Below are 19,109 nucleotides of genomic sequence, written 5' to 3' on the forward strand. Positions count from 1 at the left end.
GGGAAAAGCACTCCCTTCTGTGCTTCTATTTCCCTGCTCTTCATCTTCAGTTTTTTTAGATTCATGTTTTTGAAGCAGATGACCTTGCTCATCGTCTTGCACACAAGGATGTTTCTCCCAGCAAGCAGAGCAAGCTGTTGCTGTAGCTAAAAATAACACTGCCCTTGACCAGCAGTTGCAGATTGTGGAGGTCTGGAATTCAGAGTTCATATGATAATTAAGTGAATACATCCCATGCTTTAATTGCAAATGTTATATGGCTGGCAGTAATTTAACTTTGCCTGTATTTTAGGAGTTGTGTTGGGAGCCCTTCTAAACTGCTTTGGAGCTAAGCTGGGCTGTGAGGTGCTAACGAGCTACACCTTCATTAAAATAAAAGGCACAGAATAAGGTTCCCTTTCTGTGCAAACCCAGGAGCAGCGTGATAAAAGCTCGGTATAACCATGTTCCATGATAAAGTATGTTTTCAACTGCAAAAAGAAAGTTATTGGCATTCTTTTTAAATACATCAGAGATTTTGATTACCTCTAAAGTTTTCTTATCATGGTAGCATGCACTAATCTGACCTAAGTGTGATCACAGTCCCTGTGCTACCGGCCTTCCACCCAGTGATTAATGAGCTGCACCTCAACCATGATAACTGCTTCCACTGAAATAAAACCAGTGTAAGCAGTTTTGTGTTTTATTTAACTTTATTCTTTCAATAACAATACTGCTAAATAATCTTTCTGTGTATTTCAAATAAAGTGGGTTATTCACCTGCACTCAGGCAGTGGTGCTTACTCAAATAGGAATTACCAGTGATTAGACAACCTGGGTATGATGAAACAAACATGAGAAATGGGGCCTTACAAAATTATTTACATCATTCATAAGAATAAAATATACATTTTTTATAAAAGTATTTATTCATGTGTGGAGAATCAGGATTTTACTACTAATTTCCATTTTCAATTCCAGATTCACACCTAAAAATGCTCGAAGTAGAAACATCTATAAAACTAGTTAAGTCTCAAAAGATGAGAATTTGTAAATAGTTTTCCCCACTTATTACTGTTGCTAGAAAAGGACAACAACCAACACCCTTTTTAGTCCATTAAGTCATTTGGAAAGCGCTTTGGCAAATAAGCTAAACCAGAAGCTGGCAGGAACCCAGGAACCAGGGCTCTGTCACGTTTCAAACACTTCTCATACCAGCGTAAGTTTAAGAGGCAGGTGAGGGTCATTTTCATTACATAGTTACTAGCATTGTAACTAATTTTTCTACAAGTTACCTCAAGAAAGAAGAAAGAAAACGCTTACAATTGTGCCCAAAGTACCAAACAAACAACAAAAGTGCTTACTTCCTTGATCAGCAAGCTAACACAGTGGTTCCTTTACTGTGCCCCTGCAGGCTGCTGTTTTAACAGGCTCTGACGAGGTACCTAAACCAAGTTCTCTACTTCTCAATACAAATGATAAACACTTGCTTATCAGAATAGTGCAAACAGGAAGAAAGAAAAGTGCTGTCAACGTAAGTAAACTGCAGGGGAAAAAAGGCAGTTGAACATCATGACCTCACAACCATTGCTTCAGAGAAATCAGTAGTACTTTTCTCAGCATGTCAGACCAAGTGTGTTCCTATTTATCATGTCACATCACCATGCACGGGGAATGGATTTGGTCTCGTACATAGCCTCCTTCATAAAAGTAAATGTGCCTGCTCTTGGTGCTGTGCATCAAAAAGAGTCTCAAGACCTTTTCAAAACATTAACTGATCAAATGATTAGAGTAATTAATAGATACAATTCTGTCTTCCCTTTTTCCCTTTATAGCTTTCTGTGGAGTGCATAGAAAAGGCCACAGTGACACATCACATACAAAAATCAAGTTTAAGTTTTATGTCAAATACTCAAGTATTTTTAGCATTTATGTACAGAAGTTTATTTACCATACATTCTTTCTTACTCTTTCCTCAGATATACCTTTATCTTGTTTCTTGGACAGAGGACACATTTCACCTTTGAGTTAGGCATTTAACCCTAGTATAAATAAGACTATTAGGGGAAGTAAATGTGAGGAGGACCTCGTTAGAGAACGAGGAACACTGTCACTGTGACACTCCGTGTGACAGATCACACAGACAACGGAGCACGTCTTTTCTGTGTTTTCAGCTACAAGAAAATTGCTCGGGTCTAATTTCAAAGTAGTTTGCAGACATAAGGCAGAATGTGGTACGTCTTTCTCTAAATACTACTCTAAGTGCAGGGGTTTTAATCTTAATTAAGGTTTAGGTCCAGATACCAATTTTCACTGTAAACATTCCTGCTATTTGTGCTTTCAGAACTGAACCATTTACTTGAACAGTTATGTCACAAGATAAAACTTAACACTCATGACTTTGCTTTTATAGGGACAAGGCTTTTATTCTATCTTGAGTTCTGCTTGTGTTTGCAGTTAGCCCTTAATGGGTATTTTTGTTAGCCCCACTACCACCTTCAGGGGATAAGAACAGTGATCTGCCAGCTCATCACAGCCTCAGGCTTCAACTATTCTATGTTTATTTAATTTACTCCTAGATGGCATGGTTTTAGTGCAGGGTATTCCCCATAATCTCTATTCAAAGTGTACATTCTACATTCTAAGGAAGATTCTTCTCTCACCACTATAGCGTGATTTTTTGTGTGTGTGTATCTTTGGGGGGAAAAAAACAATCAAAATATGATCTTCTTGCACTGCAACAAGAAAACTTGAATTCTAGTTGGGTGGGAATGAATACTTAGCTGTCTGGTAACTCCCCAGCTAAACAAATTTATAACTGCTTATTACAGAAGCTGCTACACAAAACCAGTTTGTCTCCTATTTATTGTCTTTGTGTTAGCTTCTATGGGGTAACCCAATCCTAGCAGCAAAACCCTTATAGCATATCAAAATGGTATGTCATTTGGCATGAAGTTACTGGTGGATAACTGTTCAAAGTTATAGAATTCATGTGGCAATTTTAAGTGCATTAAGGTGATGTTGCAGGAAGTACCGTTGGCATTAATTATTCCATCAAAAACTCTTTCCAGTAAAGAGAGAAAATACTGTAAATTAAAAAATATCACAGAACTCTAGAAACCTTGCACCTTAAATGGCTGGGGCCAGATGTAAATAATTACCACGGACTTGAATAAAAATTGCACTTGTATAAAAACCCAAAATTTAGCCCCCATTAATAACCTTCTTATTACTTTTCCAAAAAGAAGTAATAAAACATCAAGTAGTTCATTCCTTATGGCTTCACACAGTGAAGTTCACGCTAAATTGCCCAGAAGGAACAGTTTCTCAATACTTATTTTGTGAACACATCATCAGTTTCATCATCATTCATTCCTCTTTGATAGCGTACTGAAGAGAAGGCAGGCCAGTAAAGACGCTTCTTTTTATAGAGATACCACACTAATCCGGCAATGAAGATTAAGAGAATTAACAGGGCAAATGCTACAGCCACCCCAGTATGATTAGAACCTGTAACAGAACAAAACACAAATAGTTATTCTTCAAGAGTTTTGGTAAGAATATTTTGCCATGGGTTTGATACTTAGGTAGTGCAATACACTAATATTGCACGCATTTAGTTGAAGTTAAGGCAAACTGCTTCATCATATTAATAGTCTTCACTTCAGCGGGAAGTTAGGTTCCCATATCAGTCAGCATCTACTAGCTTATTTTGATCATCTGTTGTTAATTTCCCAATCATATTTAGGTTGGAAGGGACCTCTGGAGGTCAAAAACCCTACTAGTAAATGCTGCCCTCATTTCGAGGTTTGTATACTTCAGAAATCTAATGACTCTCTTGGAGCAGAAGGGAATTGCTTGCCTTGGACTGAGAAGACCTTGCTGAGGTCTTCCTTAGCAGCATGAAGTTAAATCTACTCCTGTACTTCCACTTCAGTGAAGATGTACATAAAATCAGAAAGATTCCACTGCTTCTCAGGAACTTGCTTGCTTAATGCTCAGGTAACTGCTCTCTTTCCTGGACACAGCAGAGCATGAGGAAGCAATGTGAGGCCCGAGTCTTTTGAGACTGCAGGACGTCTTTTTCAGAAGCCTCCTCAAGACTGAACCACAATCTGCAGTACCCGCTTACTTGGCATCTCTTGCAAGCAGAAGTCTTTCTGTTCCCACCTACACGGACTCACCCATGAGAGAGACCCTGTGGTAAGAAGCAACAGCAACTACTCCATGCTCTCTTTTAAGTGGAAATTTCAGTTGTCTCCCTTATACCCTTTAAGTGGATACTGAAAGCCAGAAGTTAGTTCCTGAAGAATTTGATCCTGAATGCAATTTTATGACAAAACAGCAACAGAAAGCTCTTGATTAGGCAGAAGTACTTGACAGGTTCTTTTGTGAACTGCACTTTCATTATTTCAACACAGACTTTCCCTACCAAAATCCCAAAATCCTGAATATAGTCACTACAGAATTAAGTCTCTGCTAACATCAATGCTTCCGTACCTAAAGGAGCTTTACAAACCACTCTGCTTTGACTACGACTGCAGTCAACTTTGGACCAGGTGCCAGTTGTGGACAGGATAACACTGCATTTTTCATTGACTTCTGCAGTTTTATTTTCCCAGTTGGCGTAATTAACTGATGAGCCATCAAGCCAGTTCAGGGACTGATCTGTTGGGGGAAAAAAAAATTGCTTAGTTTAGATGACCAAAACATGCTGTGATGCTACACAATGTCATTCACAATCTACTGATTTCTTTACATTGCTAAAAGAAACAGGGCTGACTATCCCATGTATTAAAAGCAATAAATATAAACACATCACTTTTAGCCACACTTCTTCTCCTGATTTTAGCAACTGATGCATTTGTAGCTTAACCATTAGGCACCAATGACGGTGTTGGGGAAACGGAATTTCAGCGCCTCCTGATTATCTCTAGTGGGCAACAGGAAGAGACTTAAGCTACAATGAAGTCCAAAGGGCTTTATAATGCTAAATGAGGGATTCCAACCTCAGGCAGGAGTTACTGTTCACTATCAACACTGCAAAACTGTATTCTTATGTGAGAATTTATGCATTTGTATTTACCACATGAAACACTCATGCTCAGACACAGTTGCTACTTCTTACCCTTAGAACTCTGAGCTAGGCCAAGCCACACGTTCTTGGTGATGAGATCATTTTCCTTTATGTGTGTGCTCACAAATGCATTTTCTTCAGCATCCACTATAGTCAGAAGGGTTGCTGAAGGATCTAAAGGGAAGAGAAAACTGGTCAGAATTGCAAATCAGAGATTTTTCATTATGCTTGTACACTGAGTTTTCTGTGCAAACAATTACTATGGGAAAAGATTTGCTGATCTGGGCTTGTGATACTAGCTTGAAGTAACCTGCAGAATGAAGACACAAATCCCCCATTTCCTCAAACACAGCATGTTATACAAGATGGCTTCAGGTGACAGGTTATTCAAGCAGATCATACAAAATAGAACGGGAGTAAAGTTACTGCAGCTGTGGACTACATACACGGAAGATAGCAAAAGACACGCCACATTCAGAATTACTAGTGTTGTCCAAGTAATAAGCCCTTTTCAAAACTATAACTGAACAAAAGCTCAGCATTTTGTTGAGGCAAGTGAACTACTTAATCAATCCCTTGTTTCCTCAGGTTTTTATCTACAGTATTATAGCAATTAAGGAATAAGAGGCAGGAAAGAGTACACTGGAGACAGGCTCAGAATATACCCATTCTTTACAGGTATATGCAAATATAAGCCAGAAGCTGAATTTAGAGAAAGATCGCTTTCTCTTTCAACTACCAGGCCAGGTAGGACTCAATAGAAAACTGCATCTAGGACTTGCACCTTTTCTTTTTCATCTTACATAGTGAGTTCAAAGTTATGACAGTCACTAGATTCTAAGATAAGAAGGCAATTAAAAATTCTGTACACAAGACTGCTTAACATCATCTTCCACAATACAGTTCCCCACATAGCTTATCAAAGAAGACAGAAAATCCTTCAATTTGACATAAAATTAGGTTTTTTAGTGATATTAAGTGCCTTAATAATATCTATAAAGTGAAGTACATGCTTTGAACCATTTGATAGATTAGCCAGCTCCCTATTAACAAGCAGCTAATGCAGGGATATAGTAAGAAAACACTGCTAATAGCACAGATTTTATTTATAATAAAGTTAACTGTATGCAAATGAAACGGTTTCCTCCCAACTGTAAGCCTTACATTTCTGAATCCTCTATCGATGGCTATCTGCATTTTACTTGCAGATATCCATGTGCCAAACAGTCAGCACACTGCAGAGTTTTATCAAGAACCTTAATCAGATGCTCAGAGATAAAGCTTGCTATTACTTTTCCTAAACTAAAGCAGTATAAAAGCTGAAATATAGCCAAGGTAGGTTTTTTGGGTGGTGGTTTGCTTTTTTTCTTTTCAAATAATGGACTAGTTAGAAGTTGTAATGTGATAAAGAGACTAAACATACTCAGTTTCTGGCAGACTTTCTTAGCATCTTCCACATTATATACTGAAAAATTGTAGAATGCCATGTCAAATGCATAACAGTGATCCTTATACTGTATCCACTGTAGGGTACCACCAATTTGTGGGCATCCTGAGGCTCTGCTCACTTGCTTTGGCTCCAGTTGTCTCTCTGCAAAGACAAAAAAAATTGATGACATTTTTGCTGCAGAAGTTTGTGCATAGTCTCTTTGTAGTAACAGGACAGTAAATATTAACAAGGACTACTTCCCCTACCAACAATAAGTTTACTTTCCTTCTTCATGTGTCATAGGTGAATTTATTTGAAAATGAGTATAAGACAAGTCCCAAAGGACTGGGAACCATTTTTAATTGCCTTTTAGGGGGTTTTAAAGTTTGGTGTATGTGTTTGATACAGCTTTCAATTCAGAAAAGATACATACAGTTTGATATTCATTTTGACCAGGATTGTTTTAGATTTTTCACCACTGGAATGGAGAAAATTAATCTCCCTTAAGTATTAAAAGTGTTTTATTGTTCCTGATAGACAACCCTTCTTAAAGAGGGAATCACATGTAGTACTTGAGCCTTCATTTCTAGTTCTAAATACAACATGTAAAGATATAATATATGACGACTACACAAAATATTAAAAATAACACTTACTGTTTGGAGGGCTATAGCAAATGGCACCTTCAGCAACATTTGTACACTTTGTACGGTTCCAAGATCCTTTAGTATCCAACAGAATACAGTTCTCAGTAGTATTTGAGTTTTCTAATTCCCAAGGATAGTAGTCAAAGTTGCTTCCATCTGACCATTCAAAATTAGCTTTACTGCCCTAATTAAAGAAAAAACCCACAACTTTTAAACCACAGTATATGGTTGTGGTTTAAATCTTGTCGGTCATTAGTAAGTCATGTAGCAATATTTATCCCTTGTATAGTGATAAATTAAAATGCAGGTGGCCTCATTCTATAAATCCATACTAAATAAACATACAACATAGTTCGCATTTTCCAATCAATTCCTAACATAGAAATCTTATTTGCTTATTTGTGGGAACTGAGAAAGAGTGGCATGTTTTTAAGTTTAAACCTGCAATGTGCCTTGCTTTATTCTATGAGGAACGTTTTACTTAATTTCATCCTGCTGTTTCATTTAAGCAGTCTGTCTTACTTGCTACGAACATTGTTAGATATGTCACAAACTGCTAAACTGTCGAGATGGCCTCACTGAGTAGAGCTGGCCAGCTCAGGAATGGTTCACTGTACTAGCTCCTACTTCAGATACACTGCTGGAAGCCCATGAGAATGAAAGGTCAAGTTGTGAGAAGTGGAGGGAGCCATTCAGACCGAGAGAGGCAGAGGTAGCAAAGGCATGCATAGAAATCACACACCTCTCTGCAGAGGGGTGGTGTTGCCAATTAACTGCCATGGCCACATCTGGGGAGCAGTGTGGGGAGCAAGGTCGGGGCCACAGGCTTTTGGCTCCAAGATTAAGCTGACAGAGTAGGAGGAAGATCTGCAGCTGCCTCTTGCTATGCCTCCTGGGAGAAGAGACACTTAACTTCCTAGACAGCTGGTCCTGACCTGGACTGAACAGGCTCCATACAGCCTTGTCTGATTGTATTTGCTGATGGAATCTGATCTCACAGAGGGCCATAAATCTGGAGCCTCTAAAGGTACCATGGGGCATGATATGGGACCTTTATATTATTTTAAAATTTCAAGGATTTGGAAAAATATCTCAGTGTGGCTACACACGCTAAAATTTAATATACTTTAACTTATGTGGGGTTGAAAAACTAGGTAATTTACTACGTGGAACAGAAATTCCAAGAAACTGGGAAAAGGCATCAGAAAATATTTAATATCCTGTGCAGAAAATTATTTACAAGCTCTGTTTCTGAGGTTACCAACAGTATATACTTACATCATGAACTGACAACCCAAGCCACAGAGGATAGCCGTCCTGCTTGACAATATCTTCTAGAAATAACTGTTGTGATTCACTGTGTACACTTGCTAAATCACTCCTATTTTGTTTGCATTCTCTCAGTGCCTCATACCATGTTAACTTTTTCTGAAGGATCCTGTACGTTCTGTTTCCATGCGGAATAGACTCAGGCAATGGAGGCTTGCGCTCTTGGGGTCCTATTTCAAAGAGTAGGACAACAAGTTCCATGCACTTCATTCATGTTACAAGGAACATACAGAAAGCAATAAAATCTGTCTATATCAGTGTAATTCAAGCATTAAAGCGTTCAGTACAAGCCGCTTATATCAAGTAAGTTATCTTTTGCTACTTTGAACACTGTGAGCAGTTGATGGAGGAGTACAGCAAACACATTCCTCCTGATCAGAGTATTACAGCAGTGATGCACAGACTGACCACATAACCCAGAAGCTCAGGACAGCATGTGCCACGGCTGCATTTCACTGGGAGCAAACCCAAAGCCTTATGTAGCAAGGTACTGCAGAACCAGCACTTAAATTATGACTCTCATCCAACACTTCAGTACTACATATAAATCTTCTCTGCTACTTACCCCTTTCGATTTTACAGGCAAGAATACTGTACACATTATAGTGATGAGCATGCCAACTTTGAGAATAACTATAAATATCCCAAAACCCATCAAGGTTTACACCAGCAAAAAAACTGTTCTTCTTTATGTTAGGTCTTCCCAGCCTCCAGTTATTGTAGGTCAGATGAGTTTCATCATACCACTTGAGAACTTTATCTGTGGAAAACATTGCATATTTATTAAAACATTGGCATTATATGTAGAAATACCATTTAACTTTGAATATATTCAAGGACATTAACAGATATTCACTTTGGAAAAAATGCAGTGATACTCTAAGTTACTGTAAATTGGTTTCATATACAACACTAAATATGTTAGCATTACTCATCCAGACCCTTTTAAGTCCTGCTTTCCAGGGAAATCAAATCTAGACTAAACAGGACATATTGGATCTAATTATTACTCAAACAGAAAGCATGTCCGGTTATTTTCTTCTAGAAGATAAATACAAATGTAAAGCATTATTATAGGTTTGCATTCAGTTTAGGTTTAATTGTACACTGAAACATGCAAGAAACATGCACTTAAAATGCTGCAAAGTTTGTCTCTAAACCAGTTATTACGAAAAAACCCCTTAAATCTTACCACTGTCATCATAAATCACTCCCAGCCAGACCCACATAGCCAGACCGCTGAATGAATGAAGCTGCTCAGTAACAAAGTTATTCTCTTCTTCATCTCGAACGCTCAGAACATATGCTTCTGGGTCTGTTGAAAATTTTCTTAAATTACTTTCTTACAAATTCACCTTTCAGTTACAAAATAAATTAAACGATTTTTTGCTATTATTGTTAATAATTATTACAGATAGGTCAAGAATGTCTAAAGGCTAGACCTTTATAACATAATGACTAAACGAACAGTGCGAAAACAATTTTCAAAGTTATTTTCAACAGTGCTTTGCCTGGTTTTGTGGATAAACGAAAGGCATCAGCTCCAGAGATAGTTGTGGGTTCTCTGTCACTTCAAGTTCTATGTAGTAAAAGTTCTCTGCATAGAACATAAACCTATCAGCAATCTTCCCTGATTTTCTTGAACTGCCTAGTAGAGAAACAGTATTAAGAAAAAGACTCAACTGAAATAAATTCATGAAAAATAAATAAAAACAGTTTCTGGAAAGATGTATGTCTGAAGTACCATGAGCAATGGTTTTATATAAGAGGGAAGCTGTTCCTAAACTTACACAGTGCTCAGGATGGACAGGAAAAGCCCACATGCTTTTCTGAATTCTGACTATTCTCAGTCTGTTTATTTTGTTCACCTAAGTGTTCCACACAGCAAAAGGGGAAGAAAAAAAGCAAACCATGAAGTAAATGTGACTGTAAAGCCAAAATGTTACCAAGGGGATAACAATTACCCAACCTAATTAAAATTTGCATATTATAAAGAGGAAAAACCCCACCACAACCTTCTGATTTTTCAGAGATCTCAGAATTCAACAGTTCCTAGCCATCTCTCTCAAAATCTCCTACCCATGTGCTGGCATTTTTTATCAGAGTAGTGCAAGGGCAAACAGCATTAGGCAGTGCAACATTAATGCACGTTTCCAAATGCTACAAACTTTCTCAATGCTCACTTTGCTGTCATTGTAAGACAGTGACTCAGATCTAAAACTCATCTTCCTCAAGCTGATATAAGTCCATAAATACCTGCAATATGACAAAGTACTTACTCATTTTCTTGCACAAATGATGAGCTTCTTGAGGCTTCAGTTCTCTCCATCTATTTTTTGTTATCATAAAAGTGTAACAATTGTTTTTAAATGATATCCAGGGTGTATTTTTAATCTTATGTGGGCACTTAACTTGTGTAACTTCTTCTTTTTCAATCTTCTCTAAGGAAGGGAAAGAAGACATTCAGGACATGACTTATTAATAGCAACACTTAACCTTACACACCACAAACCACTTTCAGGTACCATTTAAAAACATGCAGGACAAATTTAAGTGCCATCCTCTAAGTGTGTAATACATTGTTGCTTTCAGTTTCCTCACAATGCTGAATTTTAAAGTAACAAAACCAGCAGTAAGCATTACTGAAGAATACAGATGCTTACAACTTTTCATAATTGTTATATTCTATAGGTTTAAGAATAAAATCCCTACATAAAAGTGCTAAGTGTGGACCCATAACTGAAAGCTCTTATTGACTCTTGTATGAAGGCAGATCACCAAAACAAATAAACCATATCACAGCTGGCAACATATCTCAGTTCTGTGGCTTTATCTAATACCTCAGAAGTGAGAAATACTCCTCCTGCAGTTGCTCAGACTGCAAGCACAGAATAGGTAAGGATGCCATAATGCCAAGTATACACTTTACTGTGACTCAGTATGTACAACACGGCTTAAGAGTGTACTCTCAAGGAAAAAAACAAACCCAAACCCAAACAAATTATAATGGTCTCATAGGGAAGAAATCTGTGATGATCTCTCTGAAAGATCTCTTTTATTTTTCAGAAAAGGGCTGTGCTACTTATGTATCCCCTCCCCAGAAGATGTCCTGCTATATCCCTACCTGTCTTACTATAATTGGTATATATTTAAAAGGGTTTTGTGAACTGCAGGTGACTTTAATTTACACCTTTCAATTCAGCATCTACCTGTTCTCTTTCTTCTCCATGTAGTCATGTATGTCCTCCCTGTATAGACTTCCATGTCTGAAGGGATTTCAGGAGGTCCCAATATTAAGATATTAATAGTACAGAGGTGGCTGAATTTTCTTCCACATGCAAGTGGGAGAGATTAGCATGCAACAATCTTACAGAAACAGTGCAAAGGTATAATCAGTGCAAATGTAGAATCAGTTGACAATATGAAGGGTACAGTCTGGCCCAAAGCACCCATGACAAATTCATTTGTAAGGAACATGTGGATTTAGACCAATAGGTGCATGCCCCGCTATCTGAGGTTTGTTTCTTTTTTTCCTGGCATGCAAATCAACCTGTCTGAGGAAATGTAAGTTAAAAAAAGTTGTAATTTTGAACTTATAATCTGCAATTACCAACTATGCTTCATAATAAAACAAAATTCAGCCTCTTGTAAGTATTATGCTAGGATACGTACTTTCTGATGCATAGCAAATGGCACCTTGATTTTCAGAGGAACAGTCAGAAGTTTTCCAGAAGCCATCAGTATCCAAAACCACACATTCTTCACTTGTTTCTTCATCATCTTCAGACCAGCGACTAAAACTAACATGTTTCCCATCCAGCCAGCCATAATGTTTTCCACCCTAGCATTGTATAAGTAAAAGGGATGAGCTTACATAGTAAAAAATATTAGGTAAAGAAAATGACATGATAATATATTTACATTGGCTAGATATTTAAGGTGTCTCTGGTGAGAGACATGTCTTCCACTGCCCTCGCAACTTGATCTGCTGCTCACAATATAACAACCTTTGTTATTTTAAGTTTTGCAGTTGCAAAAATATGAATTAGCTGAAGTGGATGGCAAATTATCAAATGCTGATGTTTAACTACTATGCTTATGGAGGAAGGCCTGGCAATGAGATGTCCAAAGTACATCATTTGCACCTGCAAATCAATGGTGGATATAATTATCTGGTCTTGGAAAACTGATAATATCTGAAAATAAGGCCCAGTCTCAGTTACTCCACACTGAGTTGAAAGTAATCTATGAAATACTTAACTGATTTAATAAATCAGATGTGTTCCTGCCCTGGAGGATGCGGGAGGAGTAAGAAAAACCCACATACAACAAGCACGCCATCCTTTAAGAATCTTACATGTAAAGTTTTCTTCAGGAAATCCCCCTGCTGCTTTGTAATTTATCTTGTATCTTTCTTTTGCGTCTATGATTCCAGCACTAGAGTAACAAGTTCTGTTGACCAGTATCATTATAATTTCCTTTCATGTGACTTTTTAATTGTGCCCAAATAACAAAGTGTTGCAATAGTGAAAAGCTAGTGCATGCCTGAGTTGTATGCAGCAAAATGAATCATTTGATCTTCACTTTCAGATAAAGATTCAAAAGAGGAGGGAAAATAGGTTGTTCTGGTTTCCCCACCTTCACTAAGATTAAATGCCTGTTTCCTTTCAAATATGTTCTCCATAAAGTATATACTCAAATTTCTATTTTCCCCCCTACTTTGCCTAGAATACTACTGACATAGGAAGAGCATAACACCACAGATGCTGAGTGAGCCCTATCAGCCTTTGTAGGTCAGGCACTTCTCAAATAAATTTTAACTTTTTTCTTGCAATTATCTCAAGACTCATTGCTTGACAGAAGAAATAAACCCTACAAGCATGCCCAAGCCATTTCATTAACAGCTGAGAAACCTCTCAATGCACAGTGAAGATCTTCAAGAGGTCCTCTGGCTAGTAAAGACATGCAGTACCTGCTGCAGTGACTTTTCCAAAGACAAAACAAGCAGAAGAAAAACTCACTAACCTGTCTCAGGCATTTCTCCCTCTAACTTAAAACATGAATTAACAACAGTCTCAGTTAAGCTTTAAAAATGTATCTCCAGAACTGCTCAATGATTCACTTTGGATTTTATTTGCCACTTCTAGTTTCTCCGTTTTAAAACAGATTTTGGGTTGTCTTTCTAGAGTGGTACTGTAAACAGTGGCAATGATATTAAATGGCAACACTAATGACTCACTCATTAACAAAAGAGACAAAGATGATTCAGCGATCTATGCTGCTGCTACCCTACAATATATCCCTTCATCCTATAATCTTTTAAAAGAATCGTCTCCTGATCATCAAACCATCCAGTGGAGTTCAACACCTATGTAACTCGGAGAACTTAAGATTTAGAACATTAATCTTGAGATCTTCCAGATGGTTACCCCCTAAATAAAAACAGTTACCCCAGAAATTAATTTTACATTGCATTCATAGAATCATAGAATGGTTTGGGTTGGAAGGGACCTCAAAGATCATCTAGTTCCAACCCCCCTGCTGCAGGCAGGGACACCCTCCACTAGACCACGTTGCCCATTTGCATTTCTTTATCCCAGTTTCTGTTTCACACAACTCTAAAAATTACCTTAAGCCACTGTCTGAGGGGAAACCAGAACTTACATCTCTGCTGAAGAGTCCAATCCACAGCGGGTAATTACGAAGGGCAGCCTGAACAGCGAGAAAAGCTTGCTGGAACTGATCTGTGATGCTAACCAGCTGCATTTTGTTATTTATGCATGCAGCCACTGCATCATTCCAGGACAAATTCTTCAGAATGACCATGTATCGAACGTTTTGATAGCTCAATGTTTCATTAAGGACTTGCTCTGTCTGGTTATCAGCAGTTCCTATACCTAAGAAAGAAATCCAGTTACTAGGTGGTTAAACACTGGAATACATTTTAAACTCCCAATTGCTCTGTAACAAACAGAAAAATTGTTTTAGTTCCCCCTTGGAAAAAAAAAAATTAAAAAATCTTAGATGATTATGCTAATGATTATTGTTAGAAGTAAATATCTTTCTTTGACACTTTAGATAGAAAATATATAAAAGAAAAAAAAAAGAGGGATTCTTTTCAGCCAATCCATTTTTATATCTCTCTCTCAACTTAGGTTCACCATCTTTTTATATTTGCTATTTTTAACTAATTGCTAAATAATGTTAAGAATTCTATTTATTGAATTACAAACATATTCTAGAACTTTAATTAAATACAAGAATGGGAAAAAGCAACTGCTCTCTGCTGCAAGGTAGCAACAGCTAAACTTGACTCATTTATCTCTGTGGAGCCTGTGGATTTATGCTTATGCGAATCTAACAGGCCACAAAACTTTTCTATGCAGACCTTACAGTGTACAGCACAGTCCCAAAATTCCTTACTGCCATCCATGGGTATAGTGGGGATTGATTTTGCCTCCACATGTGCTTAACTAATTGCAGAAAATCCACCTTGCATAGGGAAGGGTATAATTCAGTATCTGTGCTCTAAGCACTGAGCATTATCACAGTTATCAGCATCACACTGAAGGCATGCAGCTCAGCGATGCATAGCAACTGCCGTTAATAAAAGATGCAAACATTCCCAGGGGTGGTAAATTAAAGCATGCGAACCTGGTAACCCCCAAAATTTTATACACAACCAAAAATAAATCTGCTTTCTAAAAGGGAATAAAACCCTGGCATTTAAAATATCTCAAGCAGAAAAAGGCTCAATGAGTGAAGGGGAAAGAAAAAAATCATCACTCTATAAATAACAGGATATAAATGGCTGATTGAAGGCTGACAGGGCCATTTTCCAAAACACAAGATGACAGAAACATAACATTAATTTGATATTTATATGCAATTTACAGCTTTCAATAGATCAGAAAAGTGACAAGGCTGAAACAGATTGTTTGAAGTGGTTTGTGTCTGCTGCCAAATGCTTTCACTTAGTAAACAGCTACAAAAGAGAACCATGCAACCAAGGGTGCCATCACACATCAAGGGGTACCAAACTGGAAACAAGGTAGTAAGGAAAGTGTCCATTTCTGAAAGAAGTAATTGCTGACGATTAACATCTGAAGAAGTTCTGCAAATCACAATCATGTCAAGATTTCCAAGGAAGCCAAATCGCCTTTTTCCCTAGGATAAAGCCTTAGGCAACCTGGACTCTAGCTGTCCCTGCACCCTGATGAAGTCCCTTCCAACTTGAATTATCCTTAGATGCCTAATACAATGATGAACATAAGACCAGACCGTACCAGGACACATTCTCTGGAAGTCCAAACTCCCTTCTCATTACACCTTCTACAGCTATGGCTAGGAAAAAGTGCTTAGTATTTTAGTCAGTCCAGACTACTAATATACTGATCTATACAGATATATTGTTGACCTCCTATTAATAAAAATCCCCTTTTTGAATTTTTGTGACTACATCTCTTCCATTCAGATTTCTAATCTGGACACTTGGAACTTCTGAAGTATTTGGCACTGAAATAAAGAAGTTTTTTTGCGTTAAATGGGGGGGCGGTTTCTTTGTCTCTTTGAGAATGAAGAAGGTAGGCATATTCTTGGGTGTTTTGCACACCTGCTTTTTCTTTTAGACGATAGCATGTTAGTTATTTAAAAGGATTATTTACATAGAGGAACATACTCAGAAGTAGGCATGCTGAACACATTAGCCCATAGCAGTAATTAAATGCGCGTAATAGCTGTAATAGCTGTATGTGTTTGATCTGATTCCATTAATTGGTGTCAACCAACCCACATGGCTACATGAGAGTATTATTTTTAGTTCAGATTAAGAACACTCACACCAACAGATCTGTACGAAGCTAGGGAAAGCTGCATCACTCCAAATTATCATTCTCCATGTACGTCCTCAAGGTTTGCTCTGGGGAGACCTATTTCAACGTTAAGAGTGTATAATACCTCACATTCTGATAGTGCTAAAAACCACAGGATATGTTTAAGGAGGATGGAAATATTGTGAGATTCCTTCCCAGGGCTTCTCACTTCCACGGTTCTGAAGAGGAAGTCGTCACTTTTTCCAGCCCTTGATGTACATGACCTCTATACCCACAGAACATTAAAACCCAGTCTGCAGAAGTATGGTTCCATTGAAACCGCACAGAGTCTCTCAGGAAAAGAGACTCCCTCTGAACTGGGCTATGAAAAATGAAAGGAAAAATTCTGAATGGCTGATAAAATAAGCCCCAGATCATCCCCTGCATTCCACTTTTCCAAAATTTACCTGCTCAGTCTCCATAAGAATCTTGCTCTTCAAGTGCAAAAATTTACATGCATTAAAAGGTGTCCTGGCACACACATCTTAACTGCAAACTCTGGCTGTAATTTATTTTGACTCTTCAGACTTACCTATAGGCCGCTGGCATATACCCAAGAAGTGCCTGTCAGCACAAGCAGTGAAATTCCATGTTCCAACATACTGTGATTTGGGATCATTGAGGATTACACCACACTGATTGTTAAATTCTTCATCAAAAAACTGAAAACCAGACATATGCTTATCAGACTCAAATAAGGCATAAACATACTTGTGTAGAGAAGGTGAAGTAACATGAGGCTAGGAGAACCTGAGCTGTCTGAACTTGTTCAAAAAGTTTCAAAGGAGTGATGCAATACAGCTTACCTATTTTACAAACACTACCAGGTGCCTGTACTCAAAAAGAAATTGTAATTAAATACAGGGGAGAATATTTAATGAAATTATTTAATGCTTAAAATAAATCTTGTTTGTACGTGTGATTCAATTACATTTATTATGCTCCACCCTGGGTACAATGTATAATGGTTTACAGATGAATTCTAAGTGTAACTGAGCCAAGAATTATTGATGACATCTTTGACTGTTTTCATGTAGTCTTTAAATTGCAAATAGAAGTTCCGCAAGAATCATTAAACAGTTGTTTCAGCTTTTTTCCTTCACCCTTCAGTGTTTCATATCTCAGTTCAGAAGTTGTCCTCCAAATAAAGGTAAACAGAAGTCCACTACTGTCAGTCACCTTGCTTGCCAATTAAAACCACTAACTGGGGGATGGACTCTGTTACATATTTTTTTGTCTTTTTTTTGTTTCCTCATACAATCAATATTCCAATTTTCAGTACTCAATAGTCAAGAGAAGTCTAAAGTCAGAACTTACATCCAATGGAATTTTCCTTAATCTTCCTGTCAGGAGTGGGTGAAAGTTACTATACAACAGTCTACTCTCATCTATCCATTTGTTTTCCCTTGTGCTGAACAGAAACTGCAAACCAATCCAAATATCTTTCGGCATACCAGGAAGCAAAGATGTTATATAATCTGTTGGGCAGAACAGTAAATGTACACATTGTGGTTCAGACAACAAAAGTCAACATCTGAAAAAACACTCCACATAGATAATGCAACTCCTGTTCGTACAAACTTCATTTTCCCAGCTCTTTATGACTTCCAAATGCTCATCACCCCTTCCTTTCATAAGATAACACCTTTCATGTTGATTTTATCTGAAAGGAGTAGATTATTGGTATTTGTCCTCCAAATTCTCCTCTCAGGAGCAGATAGTGGATTTAACCTGTTTCTCTGCCCACTACTTTGTATTCTTGCACTTATGTCCAAATTTCAGAAGCTGCTTTTCCACAGGTCTGCAGGATCTTCCATTGTCTCCCTTCAGAGATAATAGAGGAGCTCCCTCTCTGAATTGGTGGAGGAAGTCTTATTTCCCATCTTCCTCTCCCACTGATGTATACCATAAATCAGAACTGTTTCTTCGATTCTGGCAGAGTTTGCCCACCCCACCATCAGAGAAAGGAGGACAGGACAAAGGAAGTCAGGTTTAGTTGGAAAAAAAATCAGCCAAGAAAATCTTAAATCAGGACCCTCTTAGTGAGCATTATGGCTTGAAACAATGGGCTTCAGTAACCCGCCAGGCACCAAAGGCATTCACTGAGCTTGTCTAGATTAGGAAGACAAATTGAAGCTACCTAATCAGCTACTGCTGACATGTCTTAACTATCAGCCACGTGCCAGACTAGCCGCAGCCTATTTTCTGAGCTACACAGAGCCATTGAAGATTTACATGTCGGAGCTAGCCAGCCGCCTAATGCCACTGAGTAAAAGCAGCCTACACAAAGAGGCACGCTTCTTTAAAAGGACTGTGCCTTCTTTCCATATAGGTGACCTCCATTACAAGGGGGGAAAGAAAAACAAACAAGAAACAATAACAAACATTTCCATATGCACCAAATCAGACAAAAGATCCTGCTATGTAATGTTTCAGAATGGCTATGCTTTTGCAATGTTAAAAGCATCCAAAACCAAGCAGGTCTCAGACATGTATAGTCCTGTATGGTTACAACTCTATTCCTCCCCAGTAACAGCAGTAAAAAAAATGACCATTCAGCTGCTGCCTGCAGGTACGCTAGTAGCCTCCCTAGTCCACTTTCCATATTCCATTTGGCAAGAGGTATTTGCTCATAAAGAAACTATGTACTATGCACATTGCAGAATTCAAATGAGCTACTTCAGATATACCTACAGAGAACTGTTAGTTATCCACAAGAATACAGATGCAAATACAGCTGTCTCATTCAGCTGTTTATCACTGAACATTACCTGCAG

At 38.0% G+C, this 19,109-nt stretch overlaps 1 protein-coding gene across 1 annotated transcript in view; it reads right to left on the reverse strand.

The window, feature by feature from the left end:
• Positions 1-673: 673 nt before the first annotated feature.
• LY75 (lymphocyte antigen 75) overlaps positions 674-19,109 on the reverse strand; it is a 49,060-nt gene continuing 30,624 nt past the window's right edge. The window contains exons 23-35 of the mRNA XM_054830523.1: positions 17,650-17,810; positions 16,865-16,994; positions 14,126-14,358; positions 12,134-12,302; positions 10,741-10,902; positions 9,654-9,776; positions 9,027-9,221; positions 8,411-8,631; positions 7,142-7,316; positions 6,480-6,647; positions 5,108-5,230; positions 4,480-4,647; positions 674-3,489 (exon numbers count right to left, since the gene is read on the reverse strand). Coding sequence (XP_054686498.1) covers positions 3,314-3,489; positions 4,480-4,647; positions 5,108-5,230; positions 6,480-6,647; positions 7,142-7,316; positions 8,411-8,631; positions 9,027-9,221; positions 9,654-9,776; positions 10,741-10,902; positions 12,134-12,302; positions 14,126-14,358; positions 16,865-16,994; positions 17,650-17,810 — 2,204 coding nt within the window. The 3' untranslated portion in view covers positions 674-3,313. The remainder of the gene's footprint in view (positions 3,490-4,479; positions 4,648-5,107; positions 5,231-6,479; positions 6,648-7,141; positions 7,317-8,410; positions 8,632-9,026; positions 9,222-9,653; positions 9,777-10,740; positions 10,903-12,133; positions 12,303-14,125; positions 14,359-16,864; positions 16,995-17,649; positions 17,811-19,109) is intronic.

This window comes from Grus americana, chromosome 6, assembly GCF_028858705.1.
Source record: "Grus americana isolate bGruAme1 chromosome 6, bGruAme1.mat, whole genome shotgun sequence".
NCBI lineage: Eukaryota > Metazoa > Chordata > Aves > Gruiformes > Gruidae > Grus > Grus americana.